The sequence below is a fragment of the Buceros rhinoceros genome, unplaced genomic scaffold (genome assembly GCF_000710305.1).
Source record: "Buceros rhinoceros silvestris isolate BGI_N320 unplaced genomic scaffold, ASM71030v1 scaffold11543, whole genome shotgun sequence".
Taxonomy (NCBI): domain Eukaryota; kingdom Metazoa; phylum Chordata; class Aves; order Bucerotiformes; family Bucerotidae; genus Buceros; species Buceros rhinoceros.
Window position 1 is genome coordinate 46,284 of NW_010404256.1, and position 18,078 is coordinate 64,361.

At 41.1% G+C, this 18,078-nt stretch overlaps 1 protein-coding gene across 1 annotated transcript in view; it reads right to left on the bottom strand.

Moving 5' to 3' along the window:
* Positions 1-17,658, bottom strand: part of IQCH (IQ motif containing H) — a gene marked incomplete at its 5' end in the record, with an annotated part of 61,393 nt that extends 43,735 nt beyond the window's left edge. Inside the window, 8 exons of the mRNA XM_010133335.1 lie at positions 1-254; positions 1,562-1,776; positions 2,528-2,656; positions 3,410-3,509; positions 12,369-12,491; positions 16,619-16,733; positions 17,067-17,164; positions 17,542-17,658. The exon at positions 1-254 is cut by the window's left edge and continues 265 nt beyond it. Of these exons, the coding sequence (XP_010131637.1) occupies positions 1-254; positions 1,562-1,776; positions 2,528-2,656; positions 3,410-3,509; positions 12,369-12,491; positions 16,619-16,733; positions 17,067-17,164; positions 17,542-17,658 (1,151 nt within the window). The remainder of the gene's footprint in view (positions 255-1,561; positions 1,777-2,527; positions 2,657-3,409; positions 3,510-12,368; positions 12,492-16,618; positions 16,734-17,066; positions 17,165-17,541) is intronic.
* Between the last annotated feature and the right edge of the window lie 420 nt (positions 17,659-18,078).

Here is an 18,078-nt window from a genome sequence, read left to right on the forward strand (position 1 = left end):
TCCATCACTGACAGAATGTCTCTTTTGGTGGGATTCTCATGAAGCTTAAAGTCTGATGCAACTTCTGCCAACTTTTTACAGTTTATTATAGCCAAGGGTACTGCATAGTCCTGGAGAAGCTTTTCTGTATGTTCCAAAAAAAAGCCAATGCTCCCCGAAGACAAACAATGGTGCTGCTGGAATGCCAGAAAGCCAGGAGCTTGCTGGTCTATCGTGCCGTGGTGAACAGCGATGTTGCAGTCGAAGCCCGGATCCTGTAAAGACTGACATGGAGACATTTGCAGGGGCTGTGGGAAGAGAATGGCCATGGATTAAGAGTAATTGCCATTGATCATAAATGAGCGGCCGAGACACTCTTCTGTATTACTATTTATGACTTAACTGTGGGAATTTATGCATCTGAAATACACTCGTACTCATTCAGACATCAGAACCACAAAGCATAGTCCAGCTTTACCATAAAATCCATTGCCACACCAAGACCTCAGAGGTCAGGCAGGATTAGGAGTGTTTTTAGGGAAATGCACTAATTGTACAGAGGAGCTGTGCTTGATTTACCAAATATAAAAGCTAAGCTCTGCAGCGATTCACTGGACTGCAACCAAAGTCACCGCAGTGGCAGTCTTCCACCATGGAGACCAGCTCCGCCCGCCCCAGGTGGATAGCTAACACCCCGCCACGTAAATTCAAACAGGGTGACACTTGGAGTAGAAACGTTCCTACCTTTTAATAGAGCTCTGTATTTACTGTCAGCCTGAGCCAGCGACTCCTCAGCTCTGATTCTAAGTGCACTATTTTACAACTATTTTTAGGTAATTATTTTTATCTACATTAATAACTCATTGATTTCCATTTCTCGAGTTCGCTTTATTTTTGATTTTCAGATCTCCTCTTCCGTTTTCAGATCTCCTCGACAGCACAAAAGTCAAAAGTCTGGAAAGATCAAGCGAAACTCCAGACGGTTTGCTATGGAACACAATAATGAGCCATAAAAAGAAAGAAATGTCCCTTTTGCATGGGGATCAAGAGCAATCAGCAAGCATTAAGCAGTCAAGGTCAAACTCCCCTATAGTCTTCTGTAAATATAAAGGGAAACACTACATTTGCTTAACTGCAGTGAGGCAGATTTAGATGAGACATTAAAAAACTCTGTTATAACGGTAAAGATAGTTAGTTAAGCACTGGAACAGATGGTCCAGGGAGACTGTGGAGTTGCTTTCTCCAAAAGTTTTCAGAACAGGTTAGAAAAACATCTGTCTGCAATATTACAGGTACAGGTAATTCTGCCTGGAGGTCTAGATAACCTCCTCACATCCTTTTGAGACTTATTTTCTAAGATTCTTTGGAAAAAAGAGACAAACTGGAGTAGAAGACTTGAGAAAGCAGAAACTGGCAATATATGAAGTATTTCCTATTTTGCTTCAATATTTACTATTTACTGGGTTTGGTCCAAAGCCTCCTGTTCCAGTTCAGTGATTAACAGTCACTTCCTAAACCAGCTCTGGTGAAAACAGTATTAAAACCATGAACAACCCCCTCATTACCCTCACTGTCGACACACCTGTGTCCAAGAGGACATCTGCAGCTCCGGTCCCCACTGCTGAGTCGGATACTTCCGCACTGGCTTTGATTTCCTTGCTGAAACCTTGGAGCTGCTGGGTGGAAGCAGTGCAGTGTCACCTTTACTAGAGGAGTATCTGCCATAAAGAGCTTCCTTCGAGTCTGGGAAGGTGACGGTGTCTGTATTCTCAGGGTCCACTCTACTACCAATCTCTCCTGTACCAAAAAAAGAAGTGATGGCAGGTTTCATTGTTAGAAGTGCACCAACAGCATCAAATCGATACTCTACACCTACGGCTGGGTACTGGTACACTCTAGTTTGCTCTCATGGCCAAGCAGTGTTTCAATCTACCGCGTTCTAAAGTTTGTAATATGTCAGCCAACAGCATACCCGGGATAACAATGTCAAAATACAAGCACCTAGAATCCAGGTTATTCCATAGCTAATTGTAGTTTTCAACTACCCTTTTTATTAGAACTTCTCAAATTTATGGGGTTGCCACTGAGCCCACTGCTTGTTTTACTGACCTTCCTTTCCACACTGGTGTCACACACCACAAGCAGCTGTAGCAGCAAGTTTTGAGTATGCTTTGTGATAGATCAGAATCTCATTACCCAGAGAATATTCACCTATTAAGAGTCATTTATTTAATCGGACTGGCAAGACAGATGCTTACACCTGCTGTAAGTCATGACTTACAGTAACACTGGCTTTACACTAACACCAACGGTCACATCTTCAGATTCAGGTGCTTTGAACGAGGATTTCAGGAATGAACTGGGCCCAGATCCTCACAGGGATTAAGAGATCTGATTCCCACGCAGTTGCAAGACACAGGATGCTTTACATGCTTAGCGTTCTCAACACTGAGTGCTTACTAGACAGCTGTTTCCTTGAGATAAAGCAAGGACCTGAAAGTGAACTTGGAGATGCAACTGATGGTTCTGACCAATCCTTTGTACTCACCTACAGCTGATTTCTTGTGCTGCCTGTGAAATTCATGGAAAGGTGCTGCTCTGGATACAACAGGAGGTGTCTGGAGTGGCAGCTTTGCTGCTAGAGGGACAAGCTTTTGTTCAGTCAGGCTCAGGACATCTACAAGAAGATGACATTACTGAACAATTCATGTATGTTGCAGCTGGGAAAGAGAAAATATTAGCAGCGATAAAGAATTAAGCAAAGGTCCAAGTTCTTCCAATTCCAAATCAGAACTGGAAAAGCAGCAGTTTTCTGTTATTGGAATGTTTGTATCTTTCTGTGTTCGGTATTTTACCTTCACGGAAGGTGAGCTTTACCTATAAAAATTGACTCATAGATGAAAGATACTGGAATGGTGCCGGTTCCGAGAAGGAGTTACATGCCACTACCATGGCAATTTAATATGCAGAACAGGTGAGAACTAACTCTTGTAAAGCACAATGTACTCACGAGTAGGGACAGATTGCTAAAATAGCCTTGGTGCAGGTCTAGTTAAGGTTGACTGATTAATCACCAGATGCTAATCATGATCATTTACTTTGATCAAGTTGTTTAGTTACACAAGAACCCTCCATCACACGGAGTTCTCTTTCCAGTAGCAGCAGCACTCCCGGAGTTACAAGATACCTGACTCGGGCAGATAATGCTCTAATATAACATACAACACACACGATGTCCTAAGCTAGCCACCGCAGGGAGTAAGGAGCTGGAAGCTGATCTCTGCCCTTTGCAACGTCTAAGATCACAATTCTTGCAAGTTTTGAGGAGCCAGAAAATGTGATTACCAGCTATCTGCTGCAAACAGCCACACCACTGCTTACACAGCATTCCTCGGGTGGCAACAGCACCCAGGGGACTCCGGTGACTCACCTTTCGGTACACCTTCTAACAGGGGTAAGGGAGAACCCATGCAGTGAGAGGCAGGCAAACCCCAAAGGCTGCTGACTTCCACTATCTTGGGACTACACATCTAGGAAGAGACAGAATCTTCTTTTAACACAGAGAAATTGGGGATTTGCAAAGACACACTCTTCTACTCCTGCAATAATAAATAATAAATAAAATCTCTGCTATGAATAGTTTCATTAAGATTTAATAATGCACCAGTACAAGCACGGCTTTTACTCCTTCTGAACATGCTACAGTATTGTCTACTATCATTACTTGAGTCATTTAAAATAAAGTTAATTAAATCCAATTGATGTCTTCTGACTTCTGCTATGCAAAAATCAGTGTACTGGTTAATAAAGGAATCACAAGAAGTTCCCTCCATTTTAATGAGCATAGTATAAACATAGGATCTTGACAGAACAGTTTTTAAGTATATAAAACGCACTCAACAAGCAAGGTACCAGGAAGAAAAGGAAGTACTTTCAAATATGTATATAATTATTCCTTGGAAAGAACACCAGTGGAGCTAAAACATGTGAAACTACTCGGAATCAGGGAGCAGTAAGTATCACTGCCTTCTGAAGTTCCCCGGTTGCTCAAGGACGGCAGGGAACGACAGCCAGATAATGGCTGTGGAAACAAGTGCCACACTGGCTGTGCTAATGTGGGGATTAAAGCTCCCTTACCTCCCCAATTAACCTGTGCTCACCGAAAGAACAGAGCCTGCTGGTTCTGACGCCAGGAGTTCGAGCAGTGACACACATCACTTGGGGACAGCTATATCGTGTTTTACTGTTACGCTTATTATCGCTCATACAGAGCACTGCAAAGCAAGAAGAATGCATCGCCACCTCATAGTCCACTGTCATAAATACATGATAACCGCTGCGTTATCATCCAGTGTGTTTTGCTCTCTCTGGTATCTTCAGTTTCTTCCTGACTAGGAACACACACACACAACTCCGTTTGCAAAGTGGGTTGTACTCAGCTCCTGGAGAACTAGAGAGCTGGCTATTCGGTCAGTTCAAATCATCGCAGCACACGCAGCTTCAAGGCAGGTCTCATCATTGAGATCTCTCACTTGACGCTAGTGAACCACCACCAGCAGATCATATTGTTTTCTCTTACCTGGCTAACGCTACAAAAATTAGACAACACTAAACCTAGAGAGACATGAAAGAGTCAACTTAAATGTTTCATGACGTGAAAGGAAAATTTATCACTGGTCTATCAAACCTTACTCCATCACCAGGTTTTTGGGAATGTAGATACAGGTTGGTTTGTTGTGGCAGCTAAAGTACCTCAGGAGCGGCTGCGCTCTCATACACACCGCTCAGAGCCTCCTCTGCAACTGCAGTGCTGCAGCTTCAGAGGTTCTCCACTAATGTTCATGCTGGGTCCAGGCAACACAAGAAGGGAGCAAGTGCCTTTGAACGAAGAGGGTAAATAAGTGCCAACACTGTGAATGTATTATCAATCTCTAGAAGAAGAAATGTAGGTGGAGGGGCGGGGTTAGGAAAAACATTGGGACAGGCTGGACAGAGAGCCTGGCAGAGAACCAGGTAAGACTGCTGCAGTTGTGGGTGACAATCCGTTACCAGCTACTCCATTAGTCATAGAAGCATCTGGTTGGAAGAGACCTGAGATCATCAAGTCCAAACACTCACCCTGCACTGCCAGTTCTTACGTTGATTTCAACCCTCCTGTATGGGCGACAACCTAATGCCATGTGATGGAAATATTTTTATTTGCTTTTTAAAAAATTATTATTTTATTCTTAAAATAATACTAAATACCTAAAACCAGAAGGCTAGGAAATATTGATAGAGTTGCAAAATGGGAATAACAGTATTCACCTCTTTTACAGAGCACATTGAGACTTCCTGGTTTAAAATACCATGTTTTAATGACTGAGGATCATGCTCATGTACAGATTTTTAGGGTCCAGGCCATGACTGGGATCTTTCAAGCACTGCTGTGTCATCCTTAGTGAATTACATCAACTGTACAGAACGGGACAGGTCCTTATAGGGATATGAGATAGATCAAAATAAATTATTATCATTTTTCCACCCAATCTGTATAACAACATTGTCCACAAGAGACATGAGGGAAATAGAAAACATGTAAGTTTTATCACAATGGAGAATCTTCCAGAGAAATCATAGGCATTCATTTTAGTTATGGCCATTATCGAGCATTGTGCTTTAAGAGATCTAGCGGTATGACTCTTCATGTCTGGTGTTCCAAGAAAATAGCAATGAGCATATAACAAAGATTAACTTTACACCAGCTGGCATATCAGTGGTTTGATACTGAGAAAAGGGAATCACAAACCACTTTTCTACTCACTCTCAGCCCCAGAAGTTTGTTGAGGGCACAACAAAAAATATATATAAACCAAAAGAAATTTAATTAGTGACTCCTTTCTCGGGTTATTGCTATTGTAGTAAAGCAGCACTGATTTTACTACAGATCAGTTTTATCCTAGTTTAAATCCCAGGAGTTTTGTTACGATAAAGAGCACTATGAAACACACATATTTCATTTGTGCTCACGGAGATGTAACAAGCTACAGAGAAAACCAGTTCGGGTGGAGTGTATGAGATCAAAAGCAGCCAGAGGGGCTTTGTTGTTGTTTAACTGGAGATAGATATTTAATTCTTCCTTTAATTTCTACAAAGTCTACGGCTCTAATTGACACTGCACAGTGCCGCTATGATTCACTTCTTTACCTAGTACAGGCAACAGAGCGGAACACTGAGGCTGACCCCAAACAGTTACCTGTGAAAACTCCACCCAAGCTGTACACACACCCTTCACTTTGTTCTTTCAGCATCTGATTTGCTGCGTTAGCTGCTCTCCTGAAGCCTCCAGTGAGACATCAAAGCAAAATTCAGCCAAATGCTTCTGCTATTTTCACTAAAATTCAGCCAACTCGATTACAGTAAGACCTTAAAAATAATACAAATAATATTAAGTACTGCAAGAAAAGCATCATCATACAGTTTTATTATCCTGCATGAATAACATCTTCTAGTGCAGCTGGTCATGAGGAGCTTGATTCAGCAGGTAGGCTCTGCCTAAGCCAGCGCACAGCCTGCTTCATCACGGCACCTTTTAAAGCACAGGTTTTTAGGGCTGGGAGGGAGCGTTTAATTTGCAGGGCAGACTAAGCCTGATTGCCTTAAAATATGCTTGGAGTGTGCTGAAAAACTATTTTTTCATTTCAAGTGCTTCTGAGTGTAATTAACCTGGGACACTAGAAAAACAATTCCATTACCCTTTCTGAAGTGTTTTTCTCCTGTGGATAAACCTCTCCCACTTGATTTTTTTTTTCGTTTTTGCTTCATTTTAAATAGGGCACTTGTTGTAACACCACGGGGATTTCCCGATTAGTTCTCTATTTGTTTAATTTTTACCTAGACAGCAATACTTAACTAGAACAACTTCTGGGTTTTTTTAGATAGGTCGATAAATATGTTTTTCTCCCAGTAAAAGAGACTAGCATTAAATATAGAGAAAATATGTGTTCTATTATGTATCAAAACTACAGTTTAGCAACCAGGAATTTTAGATAGATGAGATTTGGTAGGGAAATAACAGAAAACCACCAAGCTTGATAGTACTGGTAGAAAAGTAACGGTAAAAAGTAATATAGTGATAGTATAGTAATGGTAGATGGTAGAATGGCAGAAAACAGAGTAATTTCATTATTATCTTTCTCCGAATTGCCAACTACCTTCCTATTTATTACAAAGTTCCTATCAAGGTTAGATGTACACAGTTGAAGAGGAAACACAGCAAAATAAAAATCTATGGAACTGGCATTGGAAGAGGCTGCCCAGGGCAGTGGTGGAGTCCCCATCCCTGGAGGGGTTTCCCAGCCGTGTGGAGGTGCTGCTGAGGGACAGGGGTCAGTGGGGACCTGGCAGTGCTGGGGGACAGGGGGACGCAAGGAGATCAAAGGGCTTTTCCGACCCAAACCGTTCTGTGAACTAAGGTCAGTTTTCAACATGCTCAGGAAACTGACAGCAAAGAGCCTGTAGAAGATAAGTCTAAATGGAAGAAATTGGAACTCCAGTTAAAAAGGTCCTACAGAAACAAGCTCAAACTATGCCAGAGATGAAGCAGGACAGGAAGGACAACAAGTTATCAGACTCAATAAATCGTGCGTTCTTTGTGGATCTCAAAAAAAAAAGCACACAGACACCAGGAAATGGGCACATCAATGGCTGCTGCTGGTTTGCTTTAACAGGTAAGAAAAATGAGATGTAAGACGACAGACATATCTGGGTATTAAAAATTGACATCATTAAGTACATTCATAATTATCATTAAAAAAGCAGCTAGTTGTGAGCGGAATGAACTCGCTTAACTGTAGTGGAAAAGGATAGAAGTCTCATGCTACACTAACGCAAAACAGATCTGACAGCGCTCAGAGGTTTAGAAATTGGCTGGTCCTCATGAAATACACTCGGGGATACCAAAAGAACTGTCTCAATCACAGAATTACAGAAATAATAGAAATGCTGGTTAGGAGGGATCTCTGTAGGACATCAAGGCCAAGCTGGAGTCCACTACCCACAACAGATCAGGTCTGCTTTGGTTTTGTCTAGATGAGAATTAGCATAGGATTTCATGGCATTTTATAGTTTCGCAGCCTCACAGCCTAAACTGTCTCTGTAAGAGAGTTAAAATACCAACAGTTTTTAGGACTGGTTCTTTTCCAAATAGGAAAACTGTACAAAAATTTCAAATTTGGCCTTCTCATTCCATTTCACGTAGTCCAGCATTTTACCTACCCAATGATTAATCCAGTTTCCCTTAGCTGTAACTCTCAGCTATTAATACATATTATTTCCCACAGATTTTGTTTATCTACAGAAAATAAAGCCCAATTTAAATGGAAAGCCCAGCATTAAACCTTCAGTATGGAACAACTAGGCATCTTTAACAACAGGTCTTGCTTGTTACTCTTACCTACTTAAAGCTCTTAAAGCAACCAGTGTGTCAATTTTCCATTTACTTGTAAAAATGAAGCTTTGCTCTCCTTATGGCCTCTGCTAGCTCTCCCAGAAATTTACTTCTGTCGCAATTCTGCCATAACAGGTGCAAAAGAGAATAGACAGAGGACTTCAGTGAATCCCACATCTGCTTTTTGAAAAAGGCAACAGAAGCAGCACAGAAGGATGGAAGAAAGATAATTGCTGGCTTGAACTACAGTACATTTTACTTGTGGGCAAAGGGCCAGCCTACACGAGGCAGAACATGCAGGACCAACTTATTGGAATGCAGGGGTGGGCCTCCCTTCTTGTCCGGAGACAGCTGTAAACCAGCAGCCCATAGCAGCACAATCAGGCAGCGAGTTTTGTCAGGGAATGCTGATACGTACAGAAACAGCTTCGGCAGCTTCAGCGGCACCCCTGCCTCACAAAATGACAGTCAATCTCCCAATCCCAGATGACAAGAACTGGATAAAAACTTAAAACAAATGGTGACCTTTCAAAAGATTAATTTGTTTACCAACAAAATGTTCTACGTTTGTCATCCAAGATGGGGGTGACCTTCACATTCCATTTCTGGGTTGAAGGGATGCTGACTACAGTCATCTGTTAAGTTAACTCTCTCTCACCAATTATTTCCCTTTTATTTTTAGTGACAACAAGGTTTTATTAATCGGCTGTGCTGCTTGTGACGATTGCACACCGCAACACAGATGCAACAAACATTTTTGAATTACTGCCGTGTAACACCGATTTGTTTAAGTCTCATTCTGCTACGGCTGCCAAATTCTGCTCTGACTGTCATTATAGCCATATGCACAGGTTTGAAACACAGTCAGGTCTGGAGGACCAAAAGATCTGTTTTTCTCCTACGACTCCTTCTAGTCACTTGAAACAACCAGAATTTCCCTGCTTTGCCTTACCTTATGATTTTGGGAATGAATAGTGACGAGCACTAGTGATCAGCATGATGCAAATACTAAATTAACTGAGGGCAGGATGAGAATGGCTCTGCTCAAATACGTCGGCTTAAAAATAACCCAGCACAACACAGAACCACTGCCATCTCCATTAGAGCCACACTATGTAAGAATCAACTCGTAAAAGCTAGAAATCATCACCATATTACAGTCTACCTCATGAATAAATTAGAATGTTCCTGAGTTTACAGTGTAATATACATTTATAAGAAAACAAGGACTGAAAAGTGCCAGTATAATTCTATAAGAGACCAGCAGCCCTAGGAAAACTAGAGCCGTGAAACTTTCCCACGTTGCGGCAGTACGTCAGAATTATTTTCTGCTGCGGTTTGGATCGCTGTTTGTTTTGCTAGATTCTCCATGGGATATACATATATTTAATAATCATAGTTTTTCAGTTGTTCTCTGGATACAGGCTGACGGGAGGTCCAGTCTGCCCGTGGTGTTCCAAACCGAATTACAGTCCTTGTTTTAATATAGCCACAGAACTTCAGAGGATGAAACATTCATGCTTATTAGACCCCAAAAGGTACAAAAGGGCAGCAGCTAATTGTCCTGAGTTTCTGTTATAAAATCCAGCGTCAGCAACTTCACAATACTAAAAGAGCATGAAAAGATGGCATTTTTCAAGAAACAATGAGATCCTTATTAATCATTTTTCCAACGACTCAGATAGCAGGATAATAAAAAGTCCGTGTAGATTTGCGCCTGACCTATCCAGTCACCTCTAAACCAGGGTGGTTTTAATCTCATCACAGTTTTAAACGCTCGGGTCTCCTCGAAAACTCAGATGCCGACAACTCTCGGTAAAAACCTGAATGCAGTTAACCAAGCAATTAGTTTTTAATTTACTTCAATGAGAGTCCTTCTGCCACTGATTTTTTTTTTGAGATATTCTTTGAACTTATGTACATATCTAGGGCACGTATATGGGTGTAGGCGTGTGTGTGCCTGCATGTGTGCGTACAAATATTGCCCTCTAATGGCTGATGAGTAAAAGCAAGGTGGGTAGCACCTCAGTTCTTGTAGCTACTTTAATTGATATTTTTTTCAAACCTAAAGACCGTATCATCTTAGACCTGCAACTATACATCGATTTATTTCAGTTACTATTGGTGATCTATAACTATCATTCCTCTAAGTGCTGCTATCGACCATATTTAACAAAAAAGCCTTAATTCACAATCTCAGTAGTGGATTTTGCAAATCTAACTGCAAAATTTGACCCCTAGTGAAGCCAGAACATTTCAAAACACAGATGGTGTCACGGGATTCGAAAATTTCTTAAGAGCATTTACTTGAGTAAATGCCGTCAAGTGAATTAGAGGCAGGAAATACCCACTGGGTTTTTCAACCCCTCTCCCTGTCGTAAACAGTTCCTTAGCAACTGTAAATACGTATCAGAGAGCCTGACTAATTCACACTCAGCATTTGTAATTTAAGCCAGCAGTAAGAAGTTCTCTCTGATCAGCGTCTGTGTTTCAGAGCAAGCGGTAAGGCACACGGTGCTCTGCAGTCATGTAATATTCCTCTCTGCAAGTGTTTTAGAGTGGTTCTAAAAAGCTATTAGCCATGATGCTTTTTTCTAATTAACTCTATATCACAGGGTTAGACAAATCACCTCTTAGTCTGGGCCACAGCTCTCAAAAATCATTTTTTATAAGTGGCAGCTTACAACTGTGCTGTTCACAGATTGTGTTTATGTTGTTTAAAACCAAATAGCCTAGAATGTCTCCTCCAGCACTGGGCTTGCTGCATAACACTCCTATTACATAAATTAAATTGTAGAAGAGCCCCCTTGTGAGAGATCACTGGGCACGTTCTTTCACGTGGATCACAGCACTGTGCTTCGTTTGTGAACGTAACTGATTTTTGGAGGGATGCGTGTGCCTATTAAATGTTTTTAAAAGCAAACTTTGCAGAAAATGTCACCTGCATTTGTTTATTTGAGAGGAGCAGCTGTTGGCAAACAGAAATTTGGAAGAATCAAAACTTAACCTTGCACACTTGTGCATCCCCAGGCCAGAGAGAAGAATAGAGAGGGGTGATTGGATGGCCACTGGTCAGGGTGCTCCTAGGAGAGCTGAGAAGTGCTCAGGCTTAGCTTTGGTAGAGAATTGTTTTGTATCAAAGGTAACAGCTTGACTAGAGGGAGAAGAAAGGCAGAACACCGGGTAGTTTGTCACTGAGGACACTTGGGATCTACAAGATACGGAAGTATCTCCATATGGAAAGGAAGGATCTGAATCTGTCCGTCACATTCTAAAGTAAGTCCTCCCAGCATGGAGCCAAGAAGAACTCCTCAACATTACCTCTCAAACTACATCAGAAAAATAAGATGTAAATGACACCTAAATGTAAGCAGCCACTCAAGCACTCCGATTCCCTTTCAGTATAACCTCTGTTTTCTTGATTCAGAGGCATCGATTCTGGTCAGGGTCAGCAGTCATGTGGCAGGATTGCTTTTTCAGAGAGGCAATTCAAAGGAGCATCGCAACAAAGGACCAGCATTTTTCACTCATTCACAACAGTCCTGTAACCACCTGAAAACAGAATGTTTCTTGTCTTTTTAAGAAATAGCCATAGAATGAACAGCTGAAGGGCCATTTTTGTCAGCAAAACACCTTTTACTTCTTCCTTCAGCTGCGGGCCGCATCCTAAACTCCACAAGCTCCCATTTGCTTACTTGCACTCCCCAGTTTCACTGAGATTCTTTACCACGTATGTTCCCATTTCTGCTTAGACTCTTGCTGGACTAGGATCTTGCTACCTAAACCTGGTATGCTACAGGTTTGGTTTCCCTGGTATTGTCACTCAAAATGCTTTGATCGATGTCAAAAAGTAGGAAATTATGAGGTCCTTCCACTTCAGAAACGTTTTTTAGTTAGGTCTGATACGTCTTAACTTTAATAGTGAAAAGTAATGGATATAATAAGCCCAGAAGTTACTTACAGGAGCAGATTTTTTCTTGGTTATAAGTGGCAGCCTGGTCTCACAGTTCTGTTGTTTTAAACCAGCTTTATTATCGGTGTTCTCCAGGTCAAGCATAATTTTCATATCTATTTCCATCTGCTGCTGAAATACATAATAGGCATAGTCTTAAAATAACTGCACCAGGACAGAACATGTTGAAGCAGGAATTGACCGACACATTCATAAATTTGCAAAACGGTGATAAAAAGTCATGTTCTTTGAGCTGGGCAAACAAGGAAGAAGTGCCTCTTGGTCAGGCGGAGGACTAGCAAGGCATACGGCTGCTACTCACACAGACACTTTGGCCAACATTTGTTCAACTAATTCTACTACAAGCTCTGAAATTTCCAAATTTGCACACCTCTGAGGCAAATCTGGAGTGGAAAGGAGCACCGGGTTTGACTCACTTGGTTAACCCAGGTCATTTGCGAATCCCATTTTCCTGCATTATCCACACCCCCGTCTATTGGGAGGGTGTCCTCTGTGCTTCCTTCCCACCAAAGAGAGCAACAACCCGATCCACCGTGGTCAGGTTTGCTGGATACCTTAATACAGGAGTCATCGACCTGATGGAACAGGGCAGCTTCCCTGGATTGGTTATGGCTCATTGACTCACTGCAGATAGAGCACTTGCTTGTAAGTAAACGAGGAAATAAAAAAATCCTTTTCATAATAAGAATTAAAACTGAGTCACTTCTGAATGTACTGTGTTATCTGCTTGGAATGGACTCGACTATTTTGTTAATAAAAATTATGATGATTCAAATCCTGATGAACAGAAAAAGACTTTTAAAGTTCCACCTTGTAATAAGAAGCATCAAGAGCACATGCTTTTTCTATAAAAGTAATATTTTCACTAGAGTAGAAGTTTCTTAAGTTGAAGACATCTTGGTTCATCTTGATGCACGCACTTTAGTTTACTCCTGGATCTGTACCAAGGATTGCAGTATCTCCCCATACTTCTACTGCAGTAACATTGCTAACGAGACTCTGCACTCAGCAGGGTTTATTTATCAACCCAGGCTGAATAAGGCAGAAGCCTCACCTGGCAGAAAATAACATTACCTCCAGAGAAGCCAACAGAACCAAAGCAATTCAGAGGAGCTAGGGGGCCAGCAGGGTATGTGCTTAACTCCCAGTACACAGATACGGGAATAAAAAAAAGCTCCCTTACAGAGCAAGACCCAACTAAACATATTTATACCCAAGAAGCCTCTGCTGATACGTCTCCTGCATAAATGTAAAAATAAATTTATAAGAGTTCTGGTTTTTGACAAATAAAAGATGCCATAAAGAGTTTAAGAACCATTAGATGTCTATTTGAACTGCTAAACAATTCTATTAGATTGTGAAAGCACTAAAAATGGTTTAATTTATTTATCTGCACAATATATTATCTTCTTTTGGTAGTAATTACAAGCAGATGTATCAATGAGATGCTCATTTAGAGTTGGGTTTGTAACAACAGAAGTTATTATCCAAGCCAATTACTCTTTTACCCACATGACTGCACAGAGACAGAAAGTTCAATTTTCACCTCATCAGTGATTTTGTGGTATTTATTTTATTACTGTAACACACCACTGTACAGAAAGGAAACTGCTTGTGCTATTAAACAAGAATTGGGGGGGAAATTGAATACCTTCTCAATTAAAATAGGATATGATTCACACCACACTCCTCACTCCTACTGACAGTGAAACGATCAATGCTGGAGTGGCAGAATCCACGCAGCAAAGCAAAACTTATGCTTAATAAAAAAACCTGGTAAAAATTACTTTATCAGCTTACATGTCTGGCAAATGCCCATTCTACACTTGCAGGAGCTGGAGTAGATGGTGTCATGAGTCTCTTCCATCGATATTACCCATAGTCTAAATTTTAAACTATCTTGAACCATCTCGATGCAGAATAAGATGAGACTAGCAGGGCCACTAGTGCATTATTACTAATATAACACTCAAAGAGAATTTCTGTGCTTAATTATCAACGTGGAGTAAACAGAACAGGTTGCCACGTTCAGTCCAGTTAAATGGTTCAAATCTCGTCCCACGTCAGTGCAAAAGTCATTTCAGAATGGGGGCCACTTTTGTCATGTAGTAAGGCAAGACATCTGATTCACTGGGTAATTCTGTCCTGCAGGTGCATGTGGGATGTGGTGTCTAACAGAGTCCAGGTCCTTTACGAATGGGCTACCTTTGAAACAACCTGTATTACCATGTCTAGCTATTTATGGTGTTTGCGTGTGTTAGAGCCCCTAGAAACATCTGTGTGTTTACATCTTTAATTCTACTAACAATGAGAGAATATTAACTTCTACTGTGTATTCAGAATGTCACAGAAAGCACCAACTTTTAGAAAACAAAACAAGCAACCCCCCCCGAATCCAAAGCCACACAAGCATCTGTTCAGTTCTGTTCAATTAATCATATTTAAATAAAAAAAAATAATTGACCTTGTACACCAACCGATCGTAGGTAACAATGTCTTTTCAGCCACTGCTGTGCAGTAACCGTAAAACCTCTGTACAAGGAAGACACCTCTTCTCAAGGTTTATTGGAAGAAATCCAATTACAATGCGTAGTAGGGGAAAGAAATAAAAGGGGACAGTGCTTCCCAGTTCCCCCTGTGCGTTACATGTGCAGAGTCTTACCGAGCTGCTGATACAACTCAAAAATACTGCATATGTGAGTAAATTTTAAGCCTATTTGCCACGTGACAATTATTTCAGCGATGAACACATGAAAAGAGCATCTGCGCTTACTGGACTCCAAGCCCGTTTCATCCGAACCACCTTAAACACGGCTCATGCTCCACGTCTGCTCTTGTGTGTTGTACTATAAGCTCAAGAATATCACTATGTGAATTATTCATTTCTCTCAGAGCCCCTGTGAGTTGAAACATCGATTTCTTCAACCCAGACACACTGTCTGCAAACAGAAAACCAGTCACTAGTATTTCTTTTGAGCGGGAAGGAATTTTAACCACCGCCAAAGTACGTTTAAAAAAAACCAAACCCAAACTGTTTATAGCTACAAGTAAAGACAAGACAGGAGGTAAGGAATCGTAGGTGATAATTTCCCAGCTGGATTTCACAACTACTTAATAATAAAAGCTTTTTATGTCAGCATGCTGGGTATGTAGAACAGCTGGCAAACCAGCACTGATTGCCATTTTCTGAATAAGGGGAAGCGAGGGCTAGCTCGTGTGTCACCCCATTGGCATTTCTACACAGGCGCCACAGGTATCAGAAAGGAAAAGACGAAGTCAGGGCAGGACGGAGCAGGTGCCCCGCTGCAAATGGAGCTCACTGGTGCACGTGAAGGGTTGGAAGACCTTCACACAGAGCTTACAGGGCAGCTGAACTCTGGTGGGTTTTTTTCTCCTAATATAAATGTATTCATATCGGACAGGGTCAAAATATTGTATGGAAAAAAAAAATCAGAGCTCTCCTTGCACCTTTTCCATCATTTGAAGGGTAAGCAGTATTTTAATACTAGTTTATATTGGGATTTCTTCTACAAAGCTAATAATCAGTGTGTTAGGCTGCTCATTCTGATTACGCTATTTTGAGTAGCTTCAATCCCCACCTTCTGGTAACAATCTTGAACTATAGAGAGCCTCTTCTTAAAGTTCTCTGTGCACAAAGCTCCCTTGGATGTAAAGTGTAACAATCCCCAAATTGTGACAACAGGCGTTTTTCAATTCAACTAATCACCTTCCTTCGCATTTAAAATATGTTTGAGGAAACCACCTTGAAGGCACCACGCAAAACTCACAGCTTGGAATGAAAAAAGGAAAATTACTTCAAGTACAAACATCGTAAGGCAGCTTCAAATGATCTCACAAGGATGTCATTAATGAAAAACAGTCAAAAATCAGATTTCAGGGATAAAACCTATATTTATCAGAGAGGCAACTACCCTATATATGAACAAAAGTATTTCCCTCAATTTTCCTTATCTTCTACAAAAAAGAACAGGCGAGAAAACAACTTTTAGCCTCAAACACAAACATTTATATCATGCTATTCCAATATACAGTTCCACACAGGCTGGGAGAAGGCTCCTGTCTCTCAGCGCACTCATTCTACTGAAAATTTTTTAACACTTTCAGTCATAGATGTTATATTATCAAAAACAGAATCCAGTGGAGTCAGAACATAACCTTATGGGATCAACTGTAAGATCCCAGGTCTCTGGCAAAGTAAGTAGGATGTTATTTCAGACCTGTGAACCTTGAGAAACACGTAGCGCTGATTTGCTGTATGCCTGGATGGTCGCGGTCTCGACAGGGACGCGCGGTAAAATAAGCTGTTTCGAAGAGGCACTGAATTGAAGGCCCCTGGTTTAGAAAGAAACATCAATGAGGGTTTTAAAAAAATTACTTTGATTTTAGCCATTACACCCATACTGCTACCCTCTGGTTGCATCCTGAAGACTGTATTTTTATTTAAATAGTGGAAAAAAACCCCACAGGAGTTAGCAAAACATTGCTACATTTAGAATTGCATTTACTTTTGTATTGCCTTTTAACTTAAAATAAAACCAAAACTGCAAATGGCCAAAATAACCTAATCTGGGCCAACACTCGCGTTTGCTTTACAGGACTGATGCTACAGTTTGTCTGTCTTGCTGCTTGCCTTTGTGTCTGCAATAAACCAGCTGTTTCACTTACCATTGAGGGGGCTCTTTTGAATGCACTTCTTTATTATCAGTAGGAGAATTAGTTAACACTTGTCTGGTTTTAGTATCTAAATAATTTTCAGCATGCTTCTGTTAGAGGGAAAAAATAATGTTTAGACTATTACAAAGTCTATTCGTTTAGACTATTAATTGTTTAGACTATTACAAAGGTATGAGAGAGAGAAAATTTATTTGACTCAGTTTATCAATTCAGCTTGTCACTTGACTGAAGAGTTGTGAGGCTTTGTGCTGCTGATTTTGCCTAATGGGCACAAGTTCAGTTAATTCTGATGACCCAAACCAGGAAACCATCATTCTGAAGCGGAACCTCTGGTAAATGCCATCATTTGCTACCCAGGAAGGGACATTGCAGGATGACAAAGACATGGCTCCAGGTACTCTGAGTGAACTACTCTCAGATATCTCAAAAACTGGATCATCTTCTAGATCTGCTCTGTTTTACTTACTCTCAGCCCAAGTTCAGTTCTTTCCATTGTGGTTTCAAGGTCACTAATACCTGCGGCATCTACGTTTCCTTTCAAGTTGCTGTATTTCCCTTTAAGCTTGTGAATGTCTTCTTGAACCTAGAAAGCAAGTTATGACAAAAATCAAACCCATAACCAAACCCCATAGGATTACGTAGCAGGATTTAATCCAGATTAAATGCTTCTTAAATACAGGGAAAAAAATACGCATGACTTCCTACACTACTGTACTATCGTAAAGAAGAGACTACAAAGCTAATGACTTTAAAGTAACTGACTGCAGAAAACCTAAAGACAATTAATTTTAAGACAAATCTCACAAAACAACGGCGATAAACCTCAGGGCCGAGGTCCTTCGCCGAGGAGGGGTATTTTCTCCCGGATTTCAAGCAGGTCTCCGGGCGCAGATGGCCCAGCTACGCCTTAATGAGGGACTGAGGCGCAGAGGCAGACGAGGAGACCGCGGCACCCCTGTCAGCACTGGTTATTCACCCTGCGTTAGCCAAAAAAGGTCTCGTT